Raw genomic sequence first — 21,729 nt, 5'->3', positions numbered from 1 at the left:
CATGGAGGGCTGTGCAATATAAGGGCAGGATTCACGGCCCCATATTGCGCTTACCAATCCCGCCAAAAAAAAAAACCCATACAGCTACATCGATGGATAAATAAAGGAGTTATGATTTTTTTAAAAGGGAGGAGGAAAAAACAAAAATGGGCAAAAAAAAAGGGCAGCGTCATTAAGGGGTTAAAGTTATCGTGTCATTTTTGCTGACATGTGTACGCCAAAGTCGACGAGCTTGCATTTTTTCCCATTTCACTCCACTAAGGCCTCATGCACACGGGAATCTGGGCACATGGCGTCCGCCTCTGGATTCCGCAGCAGTAACCCTCCATAGCATGCAATGCAAAGAAGATTGTTCAAGCACACAAGCGGAAACCAACTGCAGTTTTCACTCGCGGATGGAAAATTGCAGCATGCTGCATTTTCCTGCGGTTCCCGCACGGACGGCTTCCATTTAAGTCAATAGAAGCCGTTCGACTTGCGAATTCCACGGGAAAGGCAGGAGGCGAGGGGAAAAAAAGAAAAAATAAATCGCTTGTGTGAATGCACCCATTCAAAAAAATGGATTTCCTATTCGTGCAAGAATATCGCTGTATGAATAAGACCGAATTGTAAACAACTCATAGAATAAAAAATGGTGTGCAAGGTTAATATATGAGGGATTTTTTTTGTAGCCTCCTAATGGGTGACTACAGCCATAATTCAGTCTGAGCCTCTGTAACTTGTGGAAGAATGCAGTTACATTAGTGTTAATGCCCCTCCACTGAGTAATGCTGGGACTTGTAGTGCATTGTAGTGTATTATCTACTTTCAGTTGCTGAAACTGAAAGTCACGTGATATAGATCCGGCTCCGTCACGACATCTCACACTTCCGGGAGGCGCGGAATGTTCTCCTGTGAGCTGATTGGCTGTAGAGCGTACACGTGGTTAATTGCTCTCTGACTTCCGGCAACAACTGCACCGTCACGTGACCTGAAGCTGTAAGTGACTATGACATGTGTAATATGTATGTATCCTGTGGTTAATACGATCGGTGTCGGCTTAGTTCTGAGCTGTTGTGTTGTGTGAGCTGTGGGCCATTCTCCATAGCCGAGTCACTGAGCACACGGTGTCTGACGGCTGCAGAGACAAAGCAGACTGTTCTGAAAGCTTCTTGCATGTAAAACTACAACTCCCAGCATGCTCCAGCAGCTCCTGACTGGCAGGGCATGCTGGTTCTTGTAGTTTCCTACCAGTCGGCATCCCAGAAGTTGCAAAAGATTAAAAAAAAAAATTGCCAGGACACTTGAACCCCTTAATGACGCAGCCTTTTCCCCCCATTTTCGTTTTTTCTCCACCCCCCCCCCCTTTTTAAAAAAATCATCTCTTCTTTATTTATCCATTGATCTGGCTGTATGAGGGCTTGTTTTTTGCAGGGCGAGTTGTATTTTTCATTGGTGTTATTTAATGTACCATATTATGCACTGAAAAACTTTTTAAAAATTGTAAGTGGCGTAAAATGAAAAAAAAAAAGATTCCGCCATCTTTCAGTGCGTCTTGTTTCTACGGCGCACAAACTGCAACAAAAATTACATGGTAACTTTATTCTATGGGTCAGTACGATTACTACGATACCAATCTTGTATAGTATTTTCTTTTGCTGTACTACTTTTATCTTTTCCAAAGACATTTAATTTTTAAAAATTATTTTCTGCCGCCATCTTCTGCGTGCAATCACTTTTTGCGAGACGTCCTGTAGTTACGTTAGTACCATTTCGGAATACATACAAAGTGCATTTCTGACGTTCTTTTTTTTTTTCGTACGACGTTCACTGTGCGGGGTAAATAATGCGCTACTTTGATAGATCAGACTTTTGCGGACGCGGTGATGCCAAATATCTATTTTTGTTTAATGAGTTAGATTTTTTTTTTTCTTATAGATATGACAAAAGGGGGGGTATTTAAACTTTTAATCCTTTTTTTTTTTTCACAATTAGAAAAACTTTATTGATCTTATTTTTACTTTTTCTTTTTAGCCCCCCTGGAGGACCACAACTAGCCATGCTTTGATCGCTCCTGCAGTATGATGTAATGCCATAGCATTACATCATACTGCAATCTAAAAGGCAGTCTATCAAGCCGCCCCACAGGGATGGCTTGATAGGCAGTCTGCTAAGGCAGCCCAAGGGCCTTTCAGAAGACCCCCGCTGCCATGACACTCGCAAATCAGGGGATTTAAATGCTGCTGTCATTTAAAGGGTTAATAGCCGCAATCAGCCATGCCGCTGATTGCAGGTATTGCCCGCGGGAGTCAGCTGTAATTAACAAGTGACGCCCGAGTTATATGAAGAGAGGTCGCCCCGTGATCTCTCTTCATACGTACCTATACACTGCAGGACGTAAATGTATGCTCTAGAGCGTTAAGGGGTTAAGGCCAAATTAACATGGCTGAAAGCGTCGTTGCATAATTTTTTTGTAATATTCAAAAAGTATAGTTAAAAAAGCAATTGTGTGCGCAAATACGCAACGCCCATTCTGTAAAAATGTGGCGCAAATGTGCGCACGCTCGTGTGAATCCAGGCTTAGGAGTTATTTTATAGTAAACGCAAAAGTAGTGCAAGGGAAACTCAACGGAACCAATCAGATGACTCATTTCATTTTCTGTAGCACCTGCAAAAATGCCCTGTCTCCATGAACCAGAACTTCTTTTTCCCCCTGGCAGGGCATTGGGTGGGCAGTTTCCAATCGTTGCCCCTATGTCATGCGGCCAAGACTACTTTTGTAGTTTTTTTATTTTTTTTGCCACTTTCGCAATTTTTGTAGAGATATAATATGACAAGCATGAGTGCAGATTCTTAGCCCCTGGTGGTTCACGAAAAGTGGGACTCAGATGATAGGGACCCTTTCAGGCCGGCTTCACACGGACGTATTTGCACGCAATGCGCAGAGAATAGAACCCATGGATGTCAGCAGGTTCGTTCACATTCTCGTGTTTTGGTGTACACATTTTGGTAACGCAAAAAAAGATGGAATATGCTCTATCTTTTTACGTATTTGCACACCAAAGGTCCCCATAGAAGTCAATGGGGAATGCGCAAATGTGTGTACAATATAAAAGGAGAGGCCGCACTGCGTAATTCCGCTGGAAAGCAAACACATCTGGAACAAATAAGATGAATTTGTCATTTCAATCGGTGTGCAAAAAAATATACCCTGTGGGCAGAAAAAGAACAGTGAAATACGCCGACACGTGTGCAAAAAAGCATCATTCATAGCATAAAAACATTGCTCTAAGGTGTGCGCAATTGTACGTGCACTCACGTGAAGGCGGCCTACAGCTATGTTCATGAAACGGAATCCATGTCAGATTTTTCAGCACAGATTTTCCTTTCTGTTAAGGGCTCATGTGCAGGACCGTGGTGTCACCGCGTATCACGGACATATGATACGCAGTGTATGGGCTGCGTACGATATGCTGTCTGTATACAATACGTGGCGTGTGGGCAGCGTTTCTATACACATCTCCGCTTTGAACAAAACAGGGAATTAAAAAGAAAACATTGCGCATGTCCGTGAGCGTGGGATTCGCGAGCATGCGCAGTCTCTGCCGGCAATGAGTATGACTGGAAAACGTGTAAAACGCCGCAGGGAGACCAACAGCGGTTTACGCATACGGCTGTGAACATGAGCCCTTACTGTGGATCCGCATACGGATTTAACCCTCTCCAGTGGGCACAGCCACTCGCGGATGCGGCATGCAACCTGCATCAAAATGTGACACGTCATTTCTATTTTTTTCTTTTTATTAAGTGGCAATTTAAAGGGGCTGTCCGGTTACCAGATGAGAACATTCTTCCAACAGCTTCAGCTGTGCTAAAATAACAAACAGATCGGTACATACCCGTCCTCTGCCGCCATGATCTAGCGCTGAAGCCCCGCTGTGGTCCCAGTGTTTGTTGTGGCAGATGATGTCACCGGATATCACTAGACTGCTTTAACCAATCAGAGGCCACAGCGTCGCCACCTGTTGTCCCGGCATCACTGGGTATCATGATGCCAGGAGTTCAGAACGGTGACGCTGCAGCGGTCAGGTGATATCCAGTGACGCCATCTTCCGCCACAAACACCAGGAGGATGGCGGGGCAGCAGCGCTCGATCATGGCGGCAGAGGAGGGGTAAGTAGTGTAACTTTTGTTATTTTATCACAGTTGGAGCCACGGGTGATAACCAGACAACCCCTTTAAAATCTGCACTTGGGAAAAAAATGGCGCCACATAAATTTCTGCAGGGACTCTTGCATGTCCTACTCTCATCCGTGAAAAAGGACAAGAATAGGACACGCAGGGATTTTATTTACACAGACCGCCGGTTTGTGCGAGAAATGGTCCGTCTGAATAGCCTCACACGCTATAATATGGCTGTGCGGTGTCTCTGGCGTACACAGACGGCACGTGGCCCGAAAACACATCTGTGTGAATGGGCTCTTAGAGCCTGCGCAAGTCCAGGATGACAGCTGAACTCACTGTAGTTTGTCTTAAGTCTTTACCCCGGGCTAGACGGCGACTTGTGGCCACGTAACGTAAGAGTGCAACGTCGCACTAGTTGTGCGGCATGAATGTGGTAGGGCTGAAATCCAGCAGGTTTGGCTTTCGGTCGACTCTTGTCGCAGTAACGTGCAGGCCACTGCATGATGGCGTTCACTATCTTTAATTGAGACGTGGCAGTGCGACGTTGCAATCTTGTGTCACGTGGCATCTAGTCGCCGCGTAGCCTAATTCATACCAGGAAAATGAACCGGACGGGGAATGTTCCTGTAAGGAGTACCTACCATGGTGCAAGAAGTCTATGAGGTCTTTCCTGATTCTTTACAGTCACAGCTCCTCTGTTTCCTTATACACTCTTTGTCAAAAAGAATTCAGCGTGTAGAAGAAATTGTCACTTTACTGCAAAACTCGGCATGCGGTTCCATCTCAGGCAGATATGTAATGATAAGAGTTGTGGTGATTAGATGAACGGTCTTGCCATCCGAAGTCCCAAAAGTGGTTTCCCATTGACCTATAAGAGGCTCTCGGAGGCTCCTTGTGTGTAGTGGCCTCTTCTTCCGCTTGTGTGGAGCTTGTTGACCACTAGACGCCTCTACGACACAGAGAAGAGATTTCACCCGTTACCAGAGTCTGAGAGGGGCGCATTTATGGGGGGAAGAAGAACAATGCTATTTCTCAAAGAAACGGTACACTGTAGCCTTCTAAGGTATAGACAGGAAACACAGATGGGCTCTAAGAGAGGGGTACATATGACATCAGAGTATCGGTGAGATACGGTAACAATGCAGAACTTGTAATGTAATTTACCACTCTATATGACCACATTTTTTTAGTTGCTAGAATGAAACCCTCCCACAGTGAGTGATCAGATATAGAAGTATTTATATGGCACCCTCTAAGATTCCTTAGAAGAAGTAAGTTCTTAAAGGGGTTGTCCAGGCGTAGTCCTTCCTGCAACTGTACATTGGTTGCCTAGGTACTAGAGATGAGCGAGCATACTCGGTAAGACGATTTACTCAAGAGAGAGCATCACTTTTTTCGAGTAACTGCTGGCTCGTCCCTGAAGATTCGGGGGCCACAGGGGTGAGCGGGCGGTTGCGGAGGGGATCGGGAGGGAGAGAGAGATCTCTCTCACTCTCCCTCCGCTCATCCCCTTGATTCCCCCGAATCTTCAGGGACGAGCCAGCAGTTACTCGAAAAAGGTGATGCTCTCTCTCAAGTAAATCGCCTTACCGAGTATGCTCGCTCTTCTCTACTAGGTACTGGTCTAATACCCACAGATCCCATTAATTAGAATAGGATGCATGCCTGAAAGCTTCATGTCAACTCGTTGGATGTCAGACAGTAACCTCAGCAGCCCTACTGTCCAGCTTGTAGCTGCATCTCTCCGGGGCAGGAGAGTATACTTGGATAACCCTTTAAGGAGTTGTAGACCATGTCATGTGATCTTTGATGCTTCTTATTGTGGTCAGTATCCCGTGAGGAGTGAAAACGACCGAGCCATCGCCTCCAAAGAAAATAACTAACATAGGCGATTTACTATTTCTACATAGACATGTAAAGCAGTGAGATGGGATGTTGTCTGATTGCTTGTCATAACATTGTCTTGTTTGTTGCAGGATCAGCTTGAGTGGAATACATTTTATGAATGGAGACCAGAGATGACCTTAAGTTTCAAGGTAAAACTTTATTTTCTAGGAATGCCTAAAATAATATGCTCCCTGAAAAAATTAAATACTGTGTTTCCCCCAAAATAAGACCCTGTCTTATTTTAATTTTTGCCCCAAAAGAGGCACTAGGTCTTATTTTCAGGGAATGTCTTATTATACTTACCTAGCAGACTCTGTCCAGGTCCCTCCCTCTGCTCTCCAGAGCTCCGACTTGCTGAGCCGTGGCAGTGATTGGCTAGTTCATAAATCCCGCCTCCACAACGCGATGGATGTGATTGGCTGAGCATCGGTCGAAGAACCAATCAATGCAGTGCTTGGGTGAACCAATCACAGCAATCGCATTTGTTCATCGAGTGCTGCATTGATTGGCTGAGCAGTGCTCGAGAAGCAATCAGAACCATCGATTTCTGGAGGTGGGATTTATGAATCCCGTAACCAGGAAGTGATGTTCTGCGGGTGAAGAAGGACTGCACGACACATGCCGGAGCTCATTTTTATGTAATGTATCTAGGGTTTATTTTTGGAGTAGGGCTTATATTTCAAGGCTCCCCAAAAATCCTGAAAAATCAGGGTAGGGCTTAGTTTCAGGGTAGGTGTTGGTTTCGGGGAAACAGGGTAAAAGATTAAATTAACCCAGTGAACACATTCAAATGAGCATAATTTTCCTTCATTTGAATAGTTCTATTTAAACAGGTTGTATGAGAATACTAATGAGGGGTGGATGGCGGCATAAACCGCAGGGTAATGATGTAACCATCAGCTATAGATTCTTAATTCTACACTTATAGACCTCTTATATAAGCCATTAACCGGCCATGACATACATTCAATAAAACATTTGATCGTGATTATTGCGCTGTGCAAACAAGGCGGCGATCGGCTGATTGCATTATTCAAGCGGACCGAAAGAAATAATTGTTTGTCAGTAGCCCATCGCTCCATGTAAACGGGGTGTGCTGCTGACAATATGCAAACTGGTTTGGTGCTCAAACTGGCGTATTAACAATCATTTGGCCCACATACAGTTTGCATTGTTGCAAGTGAAAAGCCTTTTAACCTCTTAAGGACCAAGCGCAGTTACGGTGCTTGGTCCTGGGCTTTAATCTCGGCTGATTGCAAAAGCACGGCGCAGGATTAACGCTTCTGCTCCTGCAATCAAGCTGTCAGACACAGCTGAGGACCCAGAGGAGAAGGCTGAAGCATTTTTTTTACAACTTCTGCCTTCACTTTTGCAGGCTACATAGTGCTCAATGAGCGTTATGTACTAAAGAGAGAAAGTATAACTTCCACTATCTGAGCCAGTGATCACATGACTACCGGGTGCCCCCTGTTACAGCAGAGTTGCAGGGTCCTAGCAGACCCAGATCACCTCTGTTAGTGACTGATGCATCCTATGGATGCAGTTCCTAAGGATGCCACAACTACAGTGGAAAAGTGTGGGAAAAAAAGACAATGTGAATGACTCCCAAAGGTCTTATGTGATGTTATGGGAGACATGGATGGTAAAAAAATAGCTGCAAAAATAAGTAATAAGAATTACAGAATAAAATTTTAAAAAAGTTATAAAGAAAACGACCCACTGCTGATGCTAACGAAAACCGTCAACATATGTGCCCTGTTATTTACAAATTTTATATCAAAACATCCAAATTAAAATGAGGAACGCAAAATTTTTAAAAGAAACAACTATAAATGTAAAAAAAGCGAAAAACTTATTCTTAGCTTTTTACTCTTGATAAAATGAAAAAATGGAAAAAAAAAGTGAAGAAAAAAAAAAATCGCCCTATATGTCACAGAAAAGCAAATGCAGCAAAAATAATTTTGGTAGCTGAAAAAAAAAAATAGGATAGTAAAACCACCACATGGGTAGAATCCCTAAAAAGTGTCTGGTCCTTTAGGAGCAAAACACCCTGGTCCTTAAGGGGTTAAACAAACAATGATCGACTTGTTATATGATTGATCGGATTTTGTCAGGACGTGTGTGTAAGGGCTCCTGCACACAGGCGGATTTGATTTGCGGAATTTGGGGCTGGCGGCTGCCCCCGGGTTCTACAGTAAATCCCACCCATAGCCTCCTATGGAGACCCGCTGCTTTCTGCACACGAGCAGAAATTTCCACTTGTGATAGCATGCTCCAATTCGTGCAGATTTCCGCATGCAGGATCTGACCCTGTCCTGTGCAGGAGGCCGAAGCTTTTATTTATTTTTTACATGTAAGTTTTTATGTTATTTCTATTGTTTATTTTTAGAGTTTGATGATGCAACTAATCTACTAGCTGCAAACCCCGATGCCACTACTGTTAGTATCGGCGACCCAGATGAGACTGCGGGCACTCCGCATAGGCACAGACCTACAGAAGAAGAAGATGACCTGTTAGGCAATGAAGATTCTGATAAAATTGAGGTAATGACCGAATGTATCCTGAATCCCAAAGAACAAACCGCAGATTACATTTTTACAGTTCAGGAGGTGAATTTACAGGTGCAATTAAAGGGATTTTCACAAAGCATAAAAATAAGGTCCGTGATCATGTATTAGCTGGGATATCCTCTAACCCACATGTGTCAAACACAAGGCCCGCGGGCTGAATCCGTCAGTGTGCACCTGGGGATCAGGAGAAGAGGGGGAGCGTCGCTGACAGGAAGGAAGAGGTAAGTATATGGGTTGGGGGGTGGCTGCTTATTACGGGGGAGGGGGCTGCTCTAACCTCAAGAAAGAGTTAGGGCCCATTTCGACCCGACGATTCTCGCTCAAAGCCATCTTTTGAGCAAGAATCGTTGGGTTTAACAGCACTGACATCGTGGAGTTTTTTTAATGAGTCGCTGATCGTTCTCTTTCTGCATGCTGGAACAGAATGATCAGCCTTATCAGGAGTTTACAGCGGGACACTACCCCGCTCGGAGCACTCAGCTGTTACACAGCTGAGCGCTCTGAGAAGAGAACAGCTGGATGCAGAAGACAAGCGGGCCCGCTTGTCTTCTGCATACCTTGCTTGAAGAGCAAAGTGATCGCTAAAAACCTGAGCGATCGCCTTGCCCTGTAAATGCACACAATGATTATCGCTCAAAAGTCGTTTAAAAGACATCTTTTGAGCGATAATCATTGTCTAAACTAGGCATTAGTCATCAATAGTTGATTAGCTGGGATCCACCGCTCAGGAACCCAGACGATTAGCTGATTGGATGCCCGCTGTCAGTGTGCAATGCATAAGGTTAAGGAATGGAAGCTGCTGCTCCGACCACTGAATAGTGACCTGCGCTTGTAACTGCAGGCACGGTTTCTATTGGTTTTAATGACTGTTGTGCCTTTAGTTACAAGCTGCGGCCACCACACAGGGGTTGGAGCACCACCTTTCGCTCCGTACCCTCATTGTGTTGTGGCACTGACAGCAAGCACCTGATCGGCTGATCGTCTGGGGTCCTGAGTAGTGGACTCCAGCTGATCAGTATTGATGAGCTATTCTGAGTATAGTTCATTGATAGTATTTCCTTGAAAAAACCCTTTAAAGGGAACCCATCACGCTTATAGGTTGTACAGGAGGACCCGCGCACGGGAATCTGAGAAGAGTCAGATTTTCATGCCGCCCACCGACTTCAGTGGGGCAGACAGCTGGATTGACGGAGTGTGTGAGTATAAAATATACCTCATCTAGCTCTTCTGTCACATCCCCTAACAGCACCATAACTCAGTATATAATGCTGTGGACCCCCGCAGCATCAGCAATGTCACTCCAGCTGGGCTTTGTTACATGACGGTAGCAGTGACGTCTTCATATACACACTTGACCAATGCAACCAATCACTGACCACAGCGGTGTACTGCATGAGAGCACCGAGACAAGTGACTGGCTGCTACGATCACGTCTATACGGGCAAGTTACATTGCAGTCATGTGAAGACCAGAGCTGTGGCAGAAGTAGATACAGTTTTTTGGGTATCTTTACATATAATATACACATCATATCCAACAAGAAAAAATTCACATGTCTCATATATCCTTATAGCCCATACATCCGATGTGTTCGCTTATGTTTTCACAGCTGCTTGCAGGGCAAAAGAAGATCGCTCCTTTCTGGACATTTGAGTATTACCAGACGTTCTTTGATGTTGACACGTTCCAGGTGACTAGAGAATCCCACAAGTTGTCGTGACATTTTAGAAGTTTTATGCCTCAAACTACTTCACTTTTTTTGTAATTAAAGGTTCTTGACCGAATAAAAGGTTCCGTTTTACCAATCCCAGGAAGGAACTTTGTAAGGTTGTATGTAAGAAGTAACCCAGATCTTTATGGTAAGTCTGGTGTTCACATAGATGTCAGTGTTCGTCTACCTTGTACTCTACTAAAGTTTATGAAAACTTATGGGAGCACAGTAAAATAAGTTATGGTGTTCATAAACTAAGTTATGCTTCTCATAGGACAGATTCCGGGGATGTACGCTTTATACTTACCCGGCTCCCTGTTGTTATAACAGTTATTGTCACCAAGTTGCAATGTTTGATGCAAGTGAATGGGACAAGCTGCAGTACCAGACATAGGCGACCATTCTTACGAGTCACTGTGCCTGTGTAACCCATAAACGGGTACGGTGCCAGCACCAGTCCAACATTGATGGCAATGGTCTCTCCTTTTACAAAATAATAAGTTAGTACATTCGCATCCAAATCCCATTGTGCACTTATTCACTTTTTAACCAGTGTAACAATCATGGCTGGGTCGCTCACTTCCCGTTGCATCTATACGCACCGCGCTCAGTGTTTCACTGAGCATGAATTTAGCAAGAAGTGAGCGATTTTCAGCAATGATCTGTCTGTCTAAGGCTAAGTTCTCACACGCTGGGAACGAAACCATCGCTCACTTTTCTGTTGCGGCCGGAGCTCCAATAGGAGAGAGCGTGGCCGCAGCTGAATAAAAAAAATCGACATGCTGTGGACGGTTCGCCGTCCCGTGTGGACAAGATTTCTGAGAAATCTTACCCACATGGCTGGCCAATCACGGGATTAGCAACCGCAGGTGGATCTGCCGCGGCGAAATTCTGGACGGAATTTCCGCGGCAAATCCACCCTGTGTGAACCCAGCCTAAACATTCTGCACCAGCGCGAACAACTAATGGTGATGTCACCCGCTTGTGCAGATCGTTTTGCCGACAGTCGTTCCGCATAAATGAGGCATTAGGCAAATTCTTCCACCCAGAAGCACACAGGCTCTAAGCTCACCTCATCCATACTTGGCAATTGGTTTTGAAAGCGTTCCATCTTCGGCCATATATGTTTACTATCCATGTGAGCTCGGATCCTGTGCGCCACCAGGCATGAGAATCTACCTAATTTGGGACACCTCGACCCACTGTCCATGTCCGTTTCTAACAGGTAGAGGGCTGCACAGCACAGGTGTGGCATTTCATTGTGACATGTGGAAGCTGGCATCCAGCGGAAGGGATGCGTATATTGTAATGGAGCCGTAAACCGGAGCTCTGGCTGACTGCCCCCATGACTTGAAACAAAGGCATTTGCAAATGTGATTGTAGTGCCAGTTTAAGCTCCAAACTCCTGATGACGGGTTTGCTTTAATCTCTTTTTTCTCCACCACTGTGTGCATTAAGTGATTTCCAGTTCTGCATCTTTCTTTACAAGGTCCCATCTGGATTTGCGCTACGCTGATTTTCACCATCACAATCAGTGGGAATCTATCCAATTTCTTGTTGCACAATGGAGAACCTCAATACCACTATGTGCCAGAGTTTAGAAAAGGTGAGTTTTACAGTACTTTAACCTAACCGTGAGCTCCATAAAAATGTCCCCCCCTCTCAAATGGCAAAATTGCATTTTTTTTTCCGCCCATGTCACCTCACTTAGAAGTTTTCCCCTACATTATATGGTAAGCTAAATGTTACCATTGAAAACTAAAAGCGGTCCTGCCTTCTTGTAACTATATTGCTGGAAAAAGTTATTTATTGAAAATTGCGATGGAACAATGAAAGCAAAAGAATGGAAAAGAGCTGCAGTTGGAAGGGGTTAATAATCCAGTGATAATGGTGCTTTGTTGGAGAGACTGCACTCCAATTATCCACAGCCTTTAATGAACTTGGCTATTAATTCTAGGGCTCTCCAGACGATGGTTATCTGTTATATAACACACTGAGGTTTTATTCATGATGCAGTTGGGGAGATTGTACAGATAGTGTGTTGCATCCTGGGCATCATTGTTTCAGGGCATAAGCGCCTTGATTATTACACCCAAATATAACTGGCAGACGTCCCATCAGTCAAGGTGCTTACGAGACAAGGTGTGCCCTTCAAGTGTACTCTAAAGGCACCTTTACACGGGACATCGTTGGTTCCATAAGCATCCGAGAGCCGTCCCAGTGACTGTCGGCAATGTGCTTTCAGACAGGAGCGATAGTCGTTCAGTGAATGGAGGCGGAGCGTATTGGGGATCTTTTCAGGCCGCCCACCTCCATTCGCTGTGAACAGGCAGTCGTTCAAAGATGAGTGACTGCCTGTTTACAGGGGCCGATAGTCAGTTGGTTTATAGGTGAGCTAAAAACAAAGCAACTCCGAAAAGTGAGCGATGTCTTGTGCAGTGCTGTCTGGGTGGCCGTGTGTACGCTCTCTGCAGAGATTATTCAGGTGATACTCGCCCTGTGTAAAGTTACCTTAAGGCTGGGTTCCCACGGGGCGGAATTTCCATGTGGACTTTCTGCATGGAAATTCCGCCTTAATTTTAATCCCGGGATTAAGCAGCAAAATGGACGAGATTTGCAAAAATTTCATCCACACACTGCAGAGAAGACATTGCGGCCAAGCCGCGCTGAAACTGACATGCCGCACAGAAATCAAAGGCGTGACATGTCAATTTTATCACTGTCTCTGCTGCGGTCATCTCTCCTCTCTATGGGGAGAGTTCACCCCAGTGGACTATAGGCCGCGAAGCCACTTCAAAACCCGTGCTGAAGATTGCGAGTTTTGAAGCTGCATTTCTGCCACGGAAATCTCCTGGGATTTCCGTGCATTCCCACTGCAGTCATTCCGCAAGATTTTCGTGGGATTTACGCCAAGTGGGAACCCAGCCTAAGAATGGATATAGAGCATTTTTATGCGTCCCTGTCTCCTGGTGGTGTGATTAAAACATACCTTTAGTAAAACAATTTGCTTGGGAAATACATCTCAACGTGTAAATTCAAGTCTCTAATGGTGAAAAAATGATACTTCAATGATGCTTATTAACTTCATTCGCTCGCAGGCTGCATACTTCATTCCTTTCAATATGGGACAGAGTAGGAGGAGACTTGAATTAATGCATTCCTTTACTTTACTTTCTAACTTCTGCCCCTCCACCTCTCATTGCAAACAGCCGCAGGGGAGGTGAGAGGGGGAGAGAAATGGGAGGGAGTTTAGCAGTCACGCTACTAAACCTCCTCCCATCTCCCTTCTCTGGTCGCTATCATTGGCTCCTACAGGCAGAAAGATAGTTCCTGGACTATCTTTCCTGCCTGGCGTAAAAGCGCCCAGTGCTATATTGGCTGGCAGGGTGCTTTTACAGCGCGGGAATACGTCTGTGTGGTCTGATGCATTGGAATCCAATGCATCAAATCGTAACGTATATCGGCCGGTTGTGAAAACGGTGGCCGATATACACTTATGAGAATAATCCCTTACACCTAACAATTATCATGCAAAGCGATCAATCTAATGCTAATTTACACAAATCATTCCATGTTATATGGCACTAACTTGTTCGCTAATAAAGTCCTGTGATCACAGCAGCCTCAGCAATGATTCAAGCAAGTAGTCTCTTTCTCTCTGTAGTGGAGAGGGTTGACAAATCTAATGTGATTTAGCAGGCTTGTAGGAAGAGTGATTAGGACTGGGCTGCTGCTCCACCGCATCTGTAACATAGCAGACAATGGTCACCACTTCCTATTGCAGCCGAAACAGCTCAGTTTTGAAAGGGAAGTTCCATATAAGTACTGTTTTGTGAAGAACACTAAAGTTTTCATTTTCACTGAAGGTCCTTTTTGATCGTCTGCTGAGTTTGATTGTCATAGTTGTGATATGAATGTAACTCAAAATTGTCATGTATAACCCAAAAACATTTCACTAGTTACCAATTATTGGAAAACTACAACTTCCAGCATACTCTGACGATAAATTGGAGGCCCCCACACTAGTCATTTCATGGCCCTATCAAAATGCAGGTTGTTAGTGAATACTTGGGCCCTATTACCAACATATTTTTTCTTTCTTGCAGTATCCATTGCTGCCACCGCCATCTATGCCTATGCCTGGTTGGTGCCACTGGCACTCTGGGGTTTTCTATCATGGCGTCACAGTAAAGTAATGAGCATGGTGTCCTATTCCTTCCTGGAGATTGTGTGTGTCTATGGCTACTCTCTCTTTATCTACATTCCTACTTCTGTAAGTAAACCCAAGAGTTGAGCATGCTGTACCTGAACAGGTTAAACAGTTCTTCAGTAACTGCGCTATTTAATTGTACAAGCAAAGAGCTCCTAGGTAACAGATGAGGATCTGAAATATGCTCCCTCTGTAAGGAGACAATCACTACACATTTTAGCAAGTATTAGGCTGGGTTCCCACATGATGGAAATCACGCAGCTTGGCCACACCGAAAAGCCGCAAGATTTCCGCAGGAGAGCCGCAGCTTCAAAACCTGCGGCATTACGTTGCGGCTTTCTCTCTCCCCATAGAGAGAAGTGAGGCCGCAACAGAAAAAAAAAAAGAATTGACATGCTGGGGCTGTCAATTCTGAGCCACATCGCCGGTTCCACCCGACTTTGCCGCAATTGACTGGTTGCCTCATGTGGACAAGATTTTTGCAAAATCTCATCCACATGGCTGGCTAATCCCGGGATTAGGAGCCGCGGGCGGATTTGCCGCACCGAAATTCTGCACGGAATTTCCACGGCAAATCCGTCCCGTGAGAACCCAGCCTTACAAGCTACCTGTAACTTGGGGGTTGGGGAAAGGGGATACTGGTTCTCATTGAAGACATGATGTATAGAGAATTACTTTCAGGCAATGCTCCATGGAAAAATGTATGCAAATTAGCTCTCCTCCAGAAGGAAGAACACCATCTCCTATCTCTAAACCTTAGACTCCTCCAAAAGGAAGACAACCCCGTACAAACCCTGCAGAGTGCAGCCAGTGCAATGGTCTTTTCTTGTTTGTCTCTTGCAGCTTTAAGGCTGACTCTACACACTACAGACTTTTTCTATTGTGGATTCTGCAGCAAATCATGTGTTAAAGTGCACCAGAGTTTTCAACAAGTTTTCTAACATATAATGGGTTCTCCTTACCCACTTATTTGCTGATGTTTGCACCGTTTCATGTTTTTAAGTTCTTTGTCTGCTGCCCTTCTATTTGCAATCCACTTTCTGGCTGGTGGCATACCGACCATTCTGCCAGTAGTTCACTGTCCTATACTTCCTTCCCCTCGCTTTCCATGCTTCATTGCTCTGTTGGGTTCAGTGAGCAGTGAGGCAGTATCTGAATGTTCACCCCTTTGCTGTCCCAGGTTAATTTTGGCATTCAGAGACATTCAGGCCCAATGGTTAGTAAATCCACTATAATGTGTACACATGCACACTGTAACAGCAAGAGAGGCAGAGATTTTGGAGATTGCAGACACTGTGTCTGCAGCTCTATCAGCCTGAAAATTGCTCCTCCCCCACAGCTAATAACAGGCAGTAGATTGCAGAGGGGCTGGAAGGAAGACCCCCTAAGGACAGCCATTTTAAACTTGATTTACAGTGGTAATACAACATGTTTAACGAAAGTATACTACAAGATTGATGAGACACAAGGGCTATTAGATGAACATACATTGTCTGAGAATTAGTGACTCTGTGGATTACAATATGCAGACTTTTTCCTCTACATGTGGATGAGGTTTGTAGACTCACTTCCACATGTATTGCAGTGTAAAATACGGAATCCGCACTGAGTGTCTACAGCAGCCATAGAAGTTACATACCATATCAGGTAATTGCACAATCGGGAATTCTGGCAACACTGGGCGAGGGGGAAAGCAAAGGAGGTGAGCATACTGCGTCTTAATTTATAGCCTCTCCCACCCATCTTTTAAACCGGAGTCTTAGGACGGGTTAGGACGAAGCCCGTAGCGGCCACTATGGCTTCTGTTGGTAGTTGTGGGTGGCCCCAGAAATGACCAGCCCACCGGGTTTTTCTTGGAGGAGTGAACGATTCATATTGGCTCTTTTTTATTTAAAAGGATGGGCAGTGGGGTTGAGCCCCCAGCCTCCTCTGACCCCTGTGCAGCTGAAGCGGCTGCACGGACGGTATGTGATTCACCTAAATGATCCAAGTAAGATAGAATAATAAGAATATGCTAATGTAGAAAAAACTACAATATAAGAAATATCGTGCCTCAAATACAATCTAAAAACTTTTACTTTCACTATTGATTTTGTTTTTTAATGTCCTTTTTTTTTTTTCTTTCCTTATATCTGTATGGCTATGGTCACATCAGCGCTGGGGTTTCCGTTTTCCTGCTCCATCATGGGCGCAGGAAAATAAAATCCCCGGGCCCATCCGTGTCGGAAACAAACTGTGGCGAACAGACCCCATTGACTGTAATGAGGTCTGGCAATTTCGCCAAGGAAATGGCACAACATGCAGTGTTATTTGGGCCGGGATTTTAACGTAATTTGGCCACAGCTCTGAATACTAATCCGAGCATAGCCTTACATCTACTCCAGTTATCTGCTTGTTTCCTCTAGATATTGTGGATTATCCATATTGAGATCCTCCGATGGGTCCTCATGTCTTTAGCCATGTGTCTGTCGGGGGCAGTTTTGATGCTGACGTTCTGGCCGGCTGTACGTGAGGATAATCGAAAAATTGCCATTTCCACACTTGTGGCCATCATGATGCTTCATGTGCTGCTGGCGGTTGGTTGTGGGGTAAGACTGCGGGGAAAATGTGGGATTGATTAATTACAAAAAAAGATGAAATAGGTCAGCACTACCCAATGAAAATATATTTCGATTTAAATTAAAATTTTACCAGATTTTCTCCTGATTCTTAAAAAAAATGAAGAACAATAATTATTTTTTCTGTAATTGGACACCCTAGCGCATCGTCACCATAGTACCACTAGTTGGCCATTATGGGTTAGAGTGCTGGGTCTCCACAGACCAAATCATCTCTGTGTTGTGAGGACCTAGGCTGTGTGTTTTGTCATGACTTGGCCTGATACAGCAGCCCCGGTTACATAAAAAAAATAAAAAGTCAAAATACAATAAAAAACAGAACATAAAGGACAATTTTTTTGACTACTGAGAATTCTGTATATATTCTGATTTTGTTTTTGATTAAGGGGAGGAGCTACAGTTATAATATATATTTGATAATACGTTTATTTTCTTTTGATTCTTTTTAAAGCAATACTTCTTCGATAAACCAGAAGCTGAAGACGCATCACACATTGTAACTTCTATTATTAACGTGACCAAAGGGACGACCCAAAGTCAATAAAAGGAGGTAATAACATTCTATCTCTAATTACATCTTGCACTTTTGCAACAATTTGTCTTAATTTTGATGAAAAATTTAGGCTGCGTTTTAAAAGTAACGATTATAGTTCAAAAAATTGAGTCAAAGTGAACGATAATCATTCGGTTTAAACACGAACCAACGACAGAACGATAATTCTGCTATTTTTTTTCAGCACTCATTTTCGGCCAGCGTAAGAGTTATCGTTGGCTCGTTCACTTAACTACCCGTTCCGTGTTATACAGAGGAAGAGAAAGGTAGAGCGACTGCTATTAAGGACGGGATCCTAATAGTCAGAACAAGTTTATGTAGAGTAGTTAGGAGGGTACTGCCAGTCCCATTACCGTCACCATAGGTAACAGGGCATAGAAATGCTTAGTTGTAAAAATGGAAAAAAATGATGGACCGTGGGCGCATTCCTTCTTTCCTGGGAGTACCGGACATGAATATCCACTCACATGCCTGTTTTCTTTTTGGCCATTTCTGAAGAAGGGGGCTGCGCCCTCGAAACGCGTTATTTGTGCTGGCTATCAATTTATTATTAAAGAAGAAATTGAGTTAATCCCTTTGCTTTTATGCGCTTTACATTACAAGGGTGGCGCCAACGGTCCATAATTTTCTCTTTTTTACAATTAAGCATTACACCGGAAAGTGAAACACTGAACAAGAAGTGAACAATTCTCAACAATGATCTGCTTGTCTGAACGGACTGAACAAGTAGCGATGATGTCACTCGCTCATTTGAAACGAGAATCAACTTATCTAAAAGGGGCATTAGCCAACTCCGATTCATACCGTTTTGTGTATACAAGTACTATGCAGAACAATGCAGCACCATGGTTGCAGACTACAGTCAAATCCTGTATGGTTTGTGCAGGCATACTTCCTTGCTTTTTGCCCTATTTCGTTCTAACATGCATAATGTACTTTTTAACAAAAAGGTTTGTCCAGCCCATCTTTAGGGGTCTGGAAGCAGTTTATCCTTTACTCTCTATTGAAGTAAACCTGCAGTTTTGGCCCATCTGTGTGTGCATTGTGGTAGTGCAGTCACGGCAATGACAAGTCTGAGCCGCTAGAGGACGATAGTATAGGTCAAATGTCAGTAGGGAAGGGTTCTCTGTGTGGGGCAGCCTCATTAGGCACCACCTGAGAAGTCTCGAATTAGCTAATCATGCATGCTATAATATAATATAATATATTGAGGATACATTGTTGCTGGACACCGCTGGAACCACTTATTTTCATAAGTGGCATGCTGAAACCCTGGACAGTCTGGCTGCTCCATACACATCAGATGGTTGGACAGATCCGTAGTCCGTTATCTAATGTGTATGGCCAGAGATGAGTACTGTAATAACTAGGATGATACAGTAAATAACATTCTATCGTCTTTCAGTAAATTGTCCTATCACATATATTCTCCTTTTTATTCCCAGGTGTCGCAGTCTCTTCATTCATTCACACTGGAAAAGTTGGGTCCAAGCGTTGGGCTTATTTGGTGGAGGGATGCTCTGCTCTCGGGCTCATGATTAGCTGCTCTGGTTTTCTTTGTGCTCTTTACCCATTTTTTATAAGAATTTATTGAATGGGTTATATTATTTTTATTAAATATTATTCTACAGAAGAATGAAAATAGAAGACACTACATGCCTGTAATTTTTCACCTTCTTCTCTTATGTGCCGAGAAAGTATGGTGTTATGATTCGGGTAGTCTAAGAATGACTTTTATTTATTTTTTTTCTATTTTAGAAAAAAAGTTTTATTGCTCTAAACTTGCAGAAAGAGGTATTTATTTCCAATATTAAAGTGAGTTTTTTGGGGGGTGGAATATACATCCTTAGGATAGGCAGCAGTTCGTGATAAGTAGTGGTCCGACTGCTGGCAGGAAAATGGGGCAGTGGTGTCTGACGTGATATATGCACATTCACTTGAATGTATGAGCACGATGCTGTACCTGAATAATCATTTAGGGTGCGCTCACACGTCACTGATTTGATGCAGATCTGCCGCAGATTTCACCCTTTCGATTGAATTCAGCGGCGTGTAAATGCATCCTTAAGGGGTTTGTACAGGAATGCACAAAATGGCTCACATCTGTGCAAGCTGTCCTAGGATAGAATGATTTATGTGCAGACCAAAAGGGGCGGAGCCTAATGCCAAACTGTTCTGAACAGGTTAGAGTTAGGCTCCTCCCTCGGCCATGTTGTTGCATTCCTGGACCACCCCTTTAAAGGGGTTTTCCTGGACTGCACTATTGATTGCCTATTCTCAGTATAGGCTAGTAGTAGTTGATCCGCGAGGTCCGCTACTTGAGATCCCCGCAAATCAGCTGATCAGAGGCTACAGCATTCGAGTGAGCGCTGCGGCTTCTTCTCAAGCATTTGACGTTACATCCTTTGGTCATATGGCCTGAGAGCAGCTCAGTCCCATTCAAGTGAAGGGGATTGAGCTACAGTACCAGGCGCAGCTGCTGTACGGTATACAGTGCTATGCCTAGTATAGACACCCGAGCCCAACTGTCCCTTCAGTTAACTGATCAGCAGGGATCTCGAGCGGCTGAACCCCACCAATCACATATTCATGACCTATCCTAAGGAGTAGTGGAGTCATGGAAAACCCCTTTAAGGAGCATCATTGCCCCACTATGCTCACCATGGGGGGCCTTGGGATTGGATCACCACCAATCACACATTGAACTATGCTAAGAGTAGCCATCAATATATTACCCCAAAAAACCACTTTAAATGAAATTTGCACTATTTATCATATTACATATGTCACATATTTCTTATGTTCGTACAACATGCCTTATTATAATTCAACATTTATTGTTTCTAGAGTATAAGAGGTATCCGATATTGATGTTGAGTTACAGCACTCTCATTCCCAATTTGATATGCAGTTCTGCCACGGAGATACACTGTATACAATGACCAGCCCTGGATCTGACTGTGCAGTATTGACCTCATGTACGAAAACTAGCTCAGACAAGAACAGGGGGTGTTGCCCATAGCAACCAATCAGATTTAAGTTTTAATTTTTTCCGAAAGTAAAACCTGCAATCTGATTGCTTGCTACGAGAAACCTCACAACATCTTGTCTGCAATAGATTTCATACATGAGGCCATATTAGTCTCTATCACTTTAAATTGCTCTAGAGCAGCTGGTGAAGAATAGATTTAAAGGGGTTATCTGATGTTACACAAATGTTTGTTCAGCTTGCAGCAGTAAAATCACAGAATACATATTCCCCCTTCTGCGCTCCCGCCCGCTGCCGTCTCACCGGGTGCAGGGAGCCGGTAATGACATTCCCGACTAAAGGGCCATGTGACCATTGCAGCCAATCACAGGCTCCCTTCAGCTGGTGAATAGCTGTTGCACTCATGTGACTCAGCGTCGGGTTGTCATAACCCATCTCCCGATTGTGAAGTTCAGCGGGGACCAGAAAAGAGGCGCGATGACAGTGGTGGAGAGCGCCGAAGTGCAAGTATGTAATTTTACTGCTACAAGCTTTTGTGTCCCTAGATAATCCCATTAACCCTTTCCAATCCAATTTGTATCCTGGTTTTCCTAGGGGGCTTACTCTTTTTCTCCCATTATACAACAGCGCTATCTGCTGGCTAAAGCCAGTACTGCATGAGGTGAAACGTTTTATAGGCTCCGACAGCAGAGAGGCTGGCAATATACAGTAAGAGAACCCCGACGGACGTCTTCCAACATCGGAGCTGTACAGCCTTAAATCATAATGTCTTCAGAGGTCAGACAGTGGATTGGAAAGGGTTAGGGCATCAATAGACAGACTGGATGTCCACAGCAGTGAAGGAACTGAATTTACTGAGATGGCGTGCTCTTCTTTACTGCAGAATTGTGTCATTAACATCAATGGAACTTGTCTATTTACCAAGAATAATCCTATAATAAAACCGTTCTATCCCAAACGAAGGGGTTCTGGTCTTTCATTTCATGAGATTTTTACAATATTTTAAGATCTATGTTAAGTAGAGAT

At 44.0% G+C, this 21,729-nt stretch overlaps 1 protein-coding gene across 1 annotated transcript; it reads left to right on the top strand.

Annotated features, from left to right (window-relative positions):
* The first annotated feature begins 878 nt into the window (after positions 1–878).
* YIPF1 (Yip1 domain family member 1) lies at positions 879–21,661 on the top strand. Its single transcript, XM_066597523.1, has 10 exons — positions 879–978; positions 6,141–6,200; positions 8,441–8,595; positions 10,232–10,312; positions 10,394–10,481; positions 11,823–11,939; positions 14,440–14,606; positions 16,949–17,131; positions 17,613–17,711; positions 19,160–21,661. The coding sequence occupies exons 2-9, from the start codon at positions 6,170–6,172 to the stop codon at positions 17,703–17,705; spliced, it is 915 nt and encodes a 304-aa protein (XP_066453620.1). The 5' UTR covers positions 879–978; positions 6,141–6,169; the 3' UTR covers positions 17,706–17,711; positions 19,160–21,661.
* Positions 21,662–21,729: the final 68 nt, after the last annotated feature.

This window comes from Eleutherodactylus coqui, chromosome 3, assembly GCF_035609145.1.
Source record: "Eleutherodactylus coqui strain aEleCoq1 chromosome 3, aEleCoq1.hap1, whole genome shotgun sequence".
Lineage (NCBI taxonomy): Eukaryota > Metazoa > Chordata > Amphibia > Anura > Eleutherodactylidae > Eleutherodactylus > Eleutherodactylus coqui.
The sequence above is the reverse complement of the archived record's forward strand: the minus strand, read 5'-3'. Positions and strand labels throughout refer to the sequence as shown.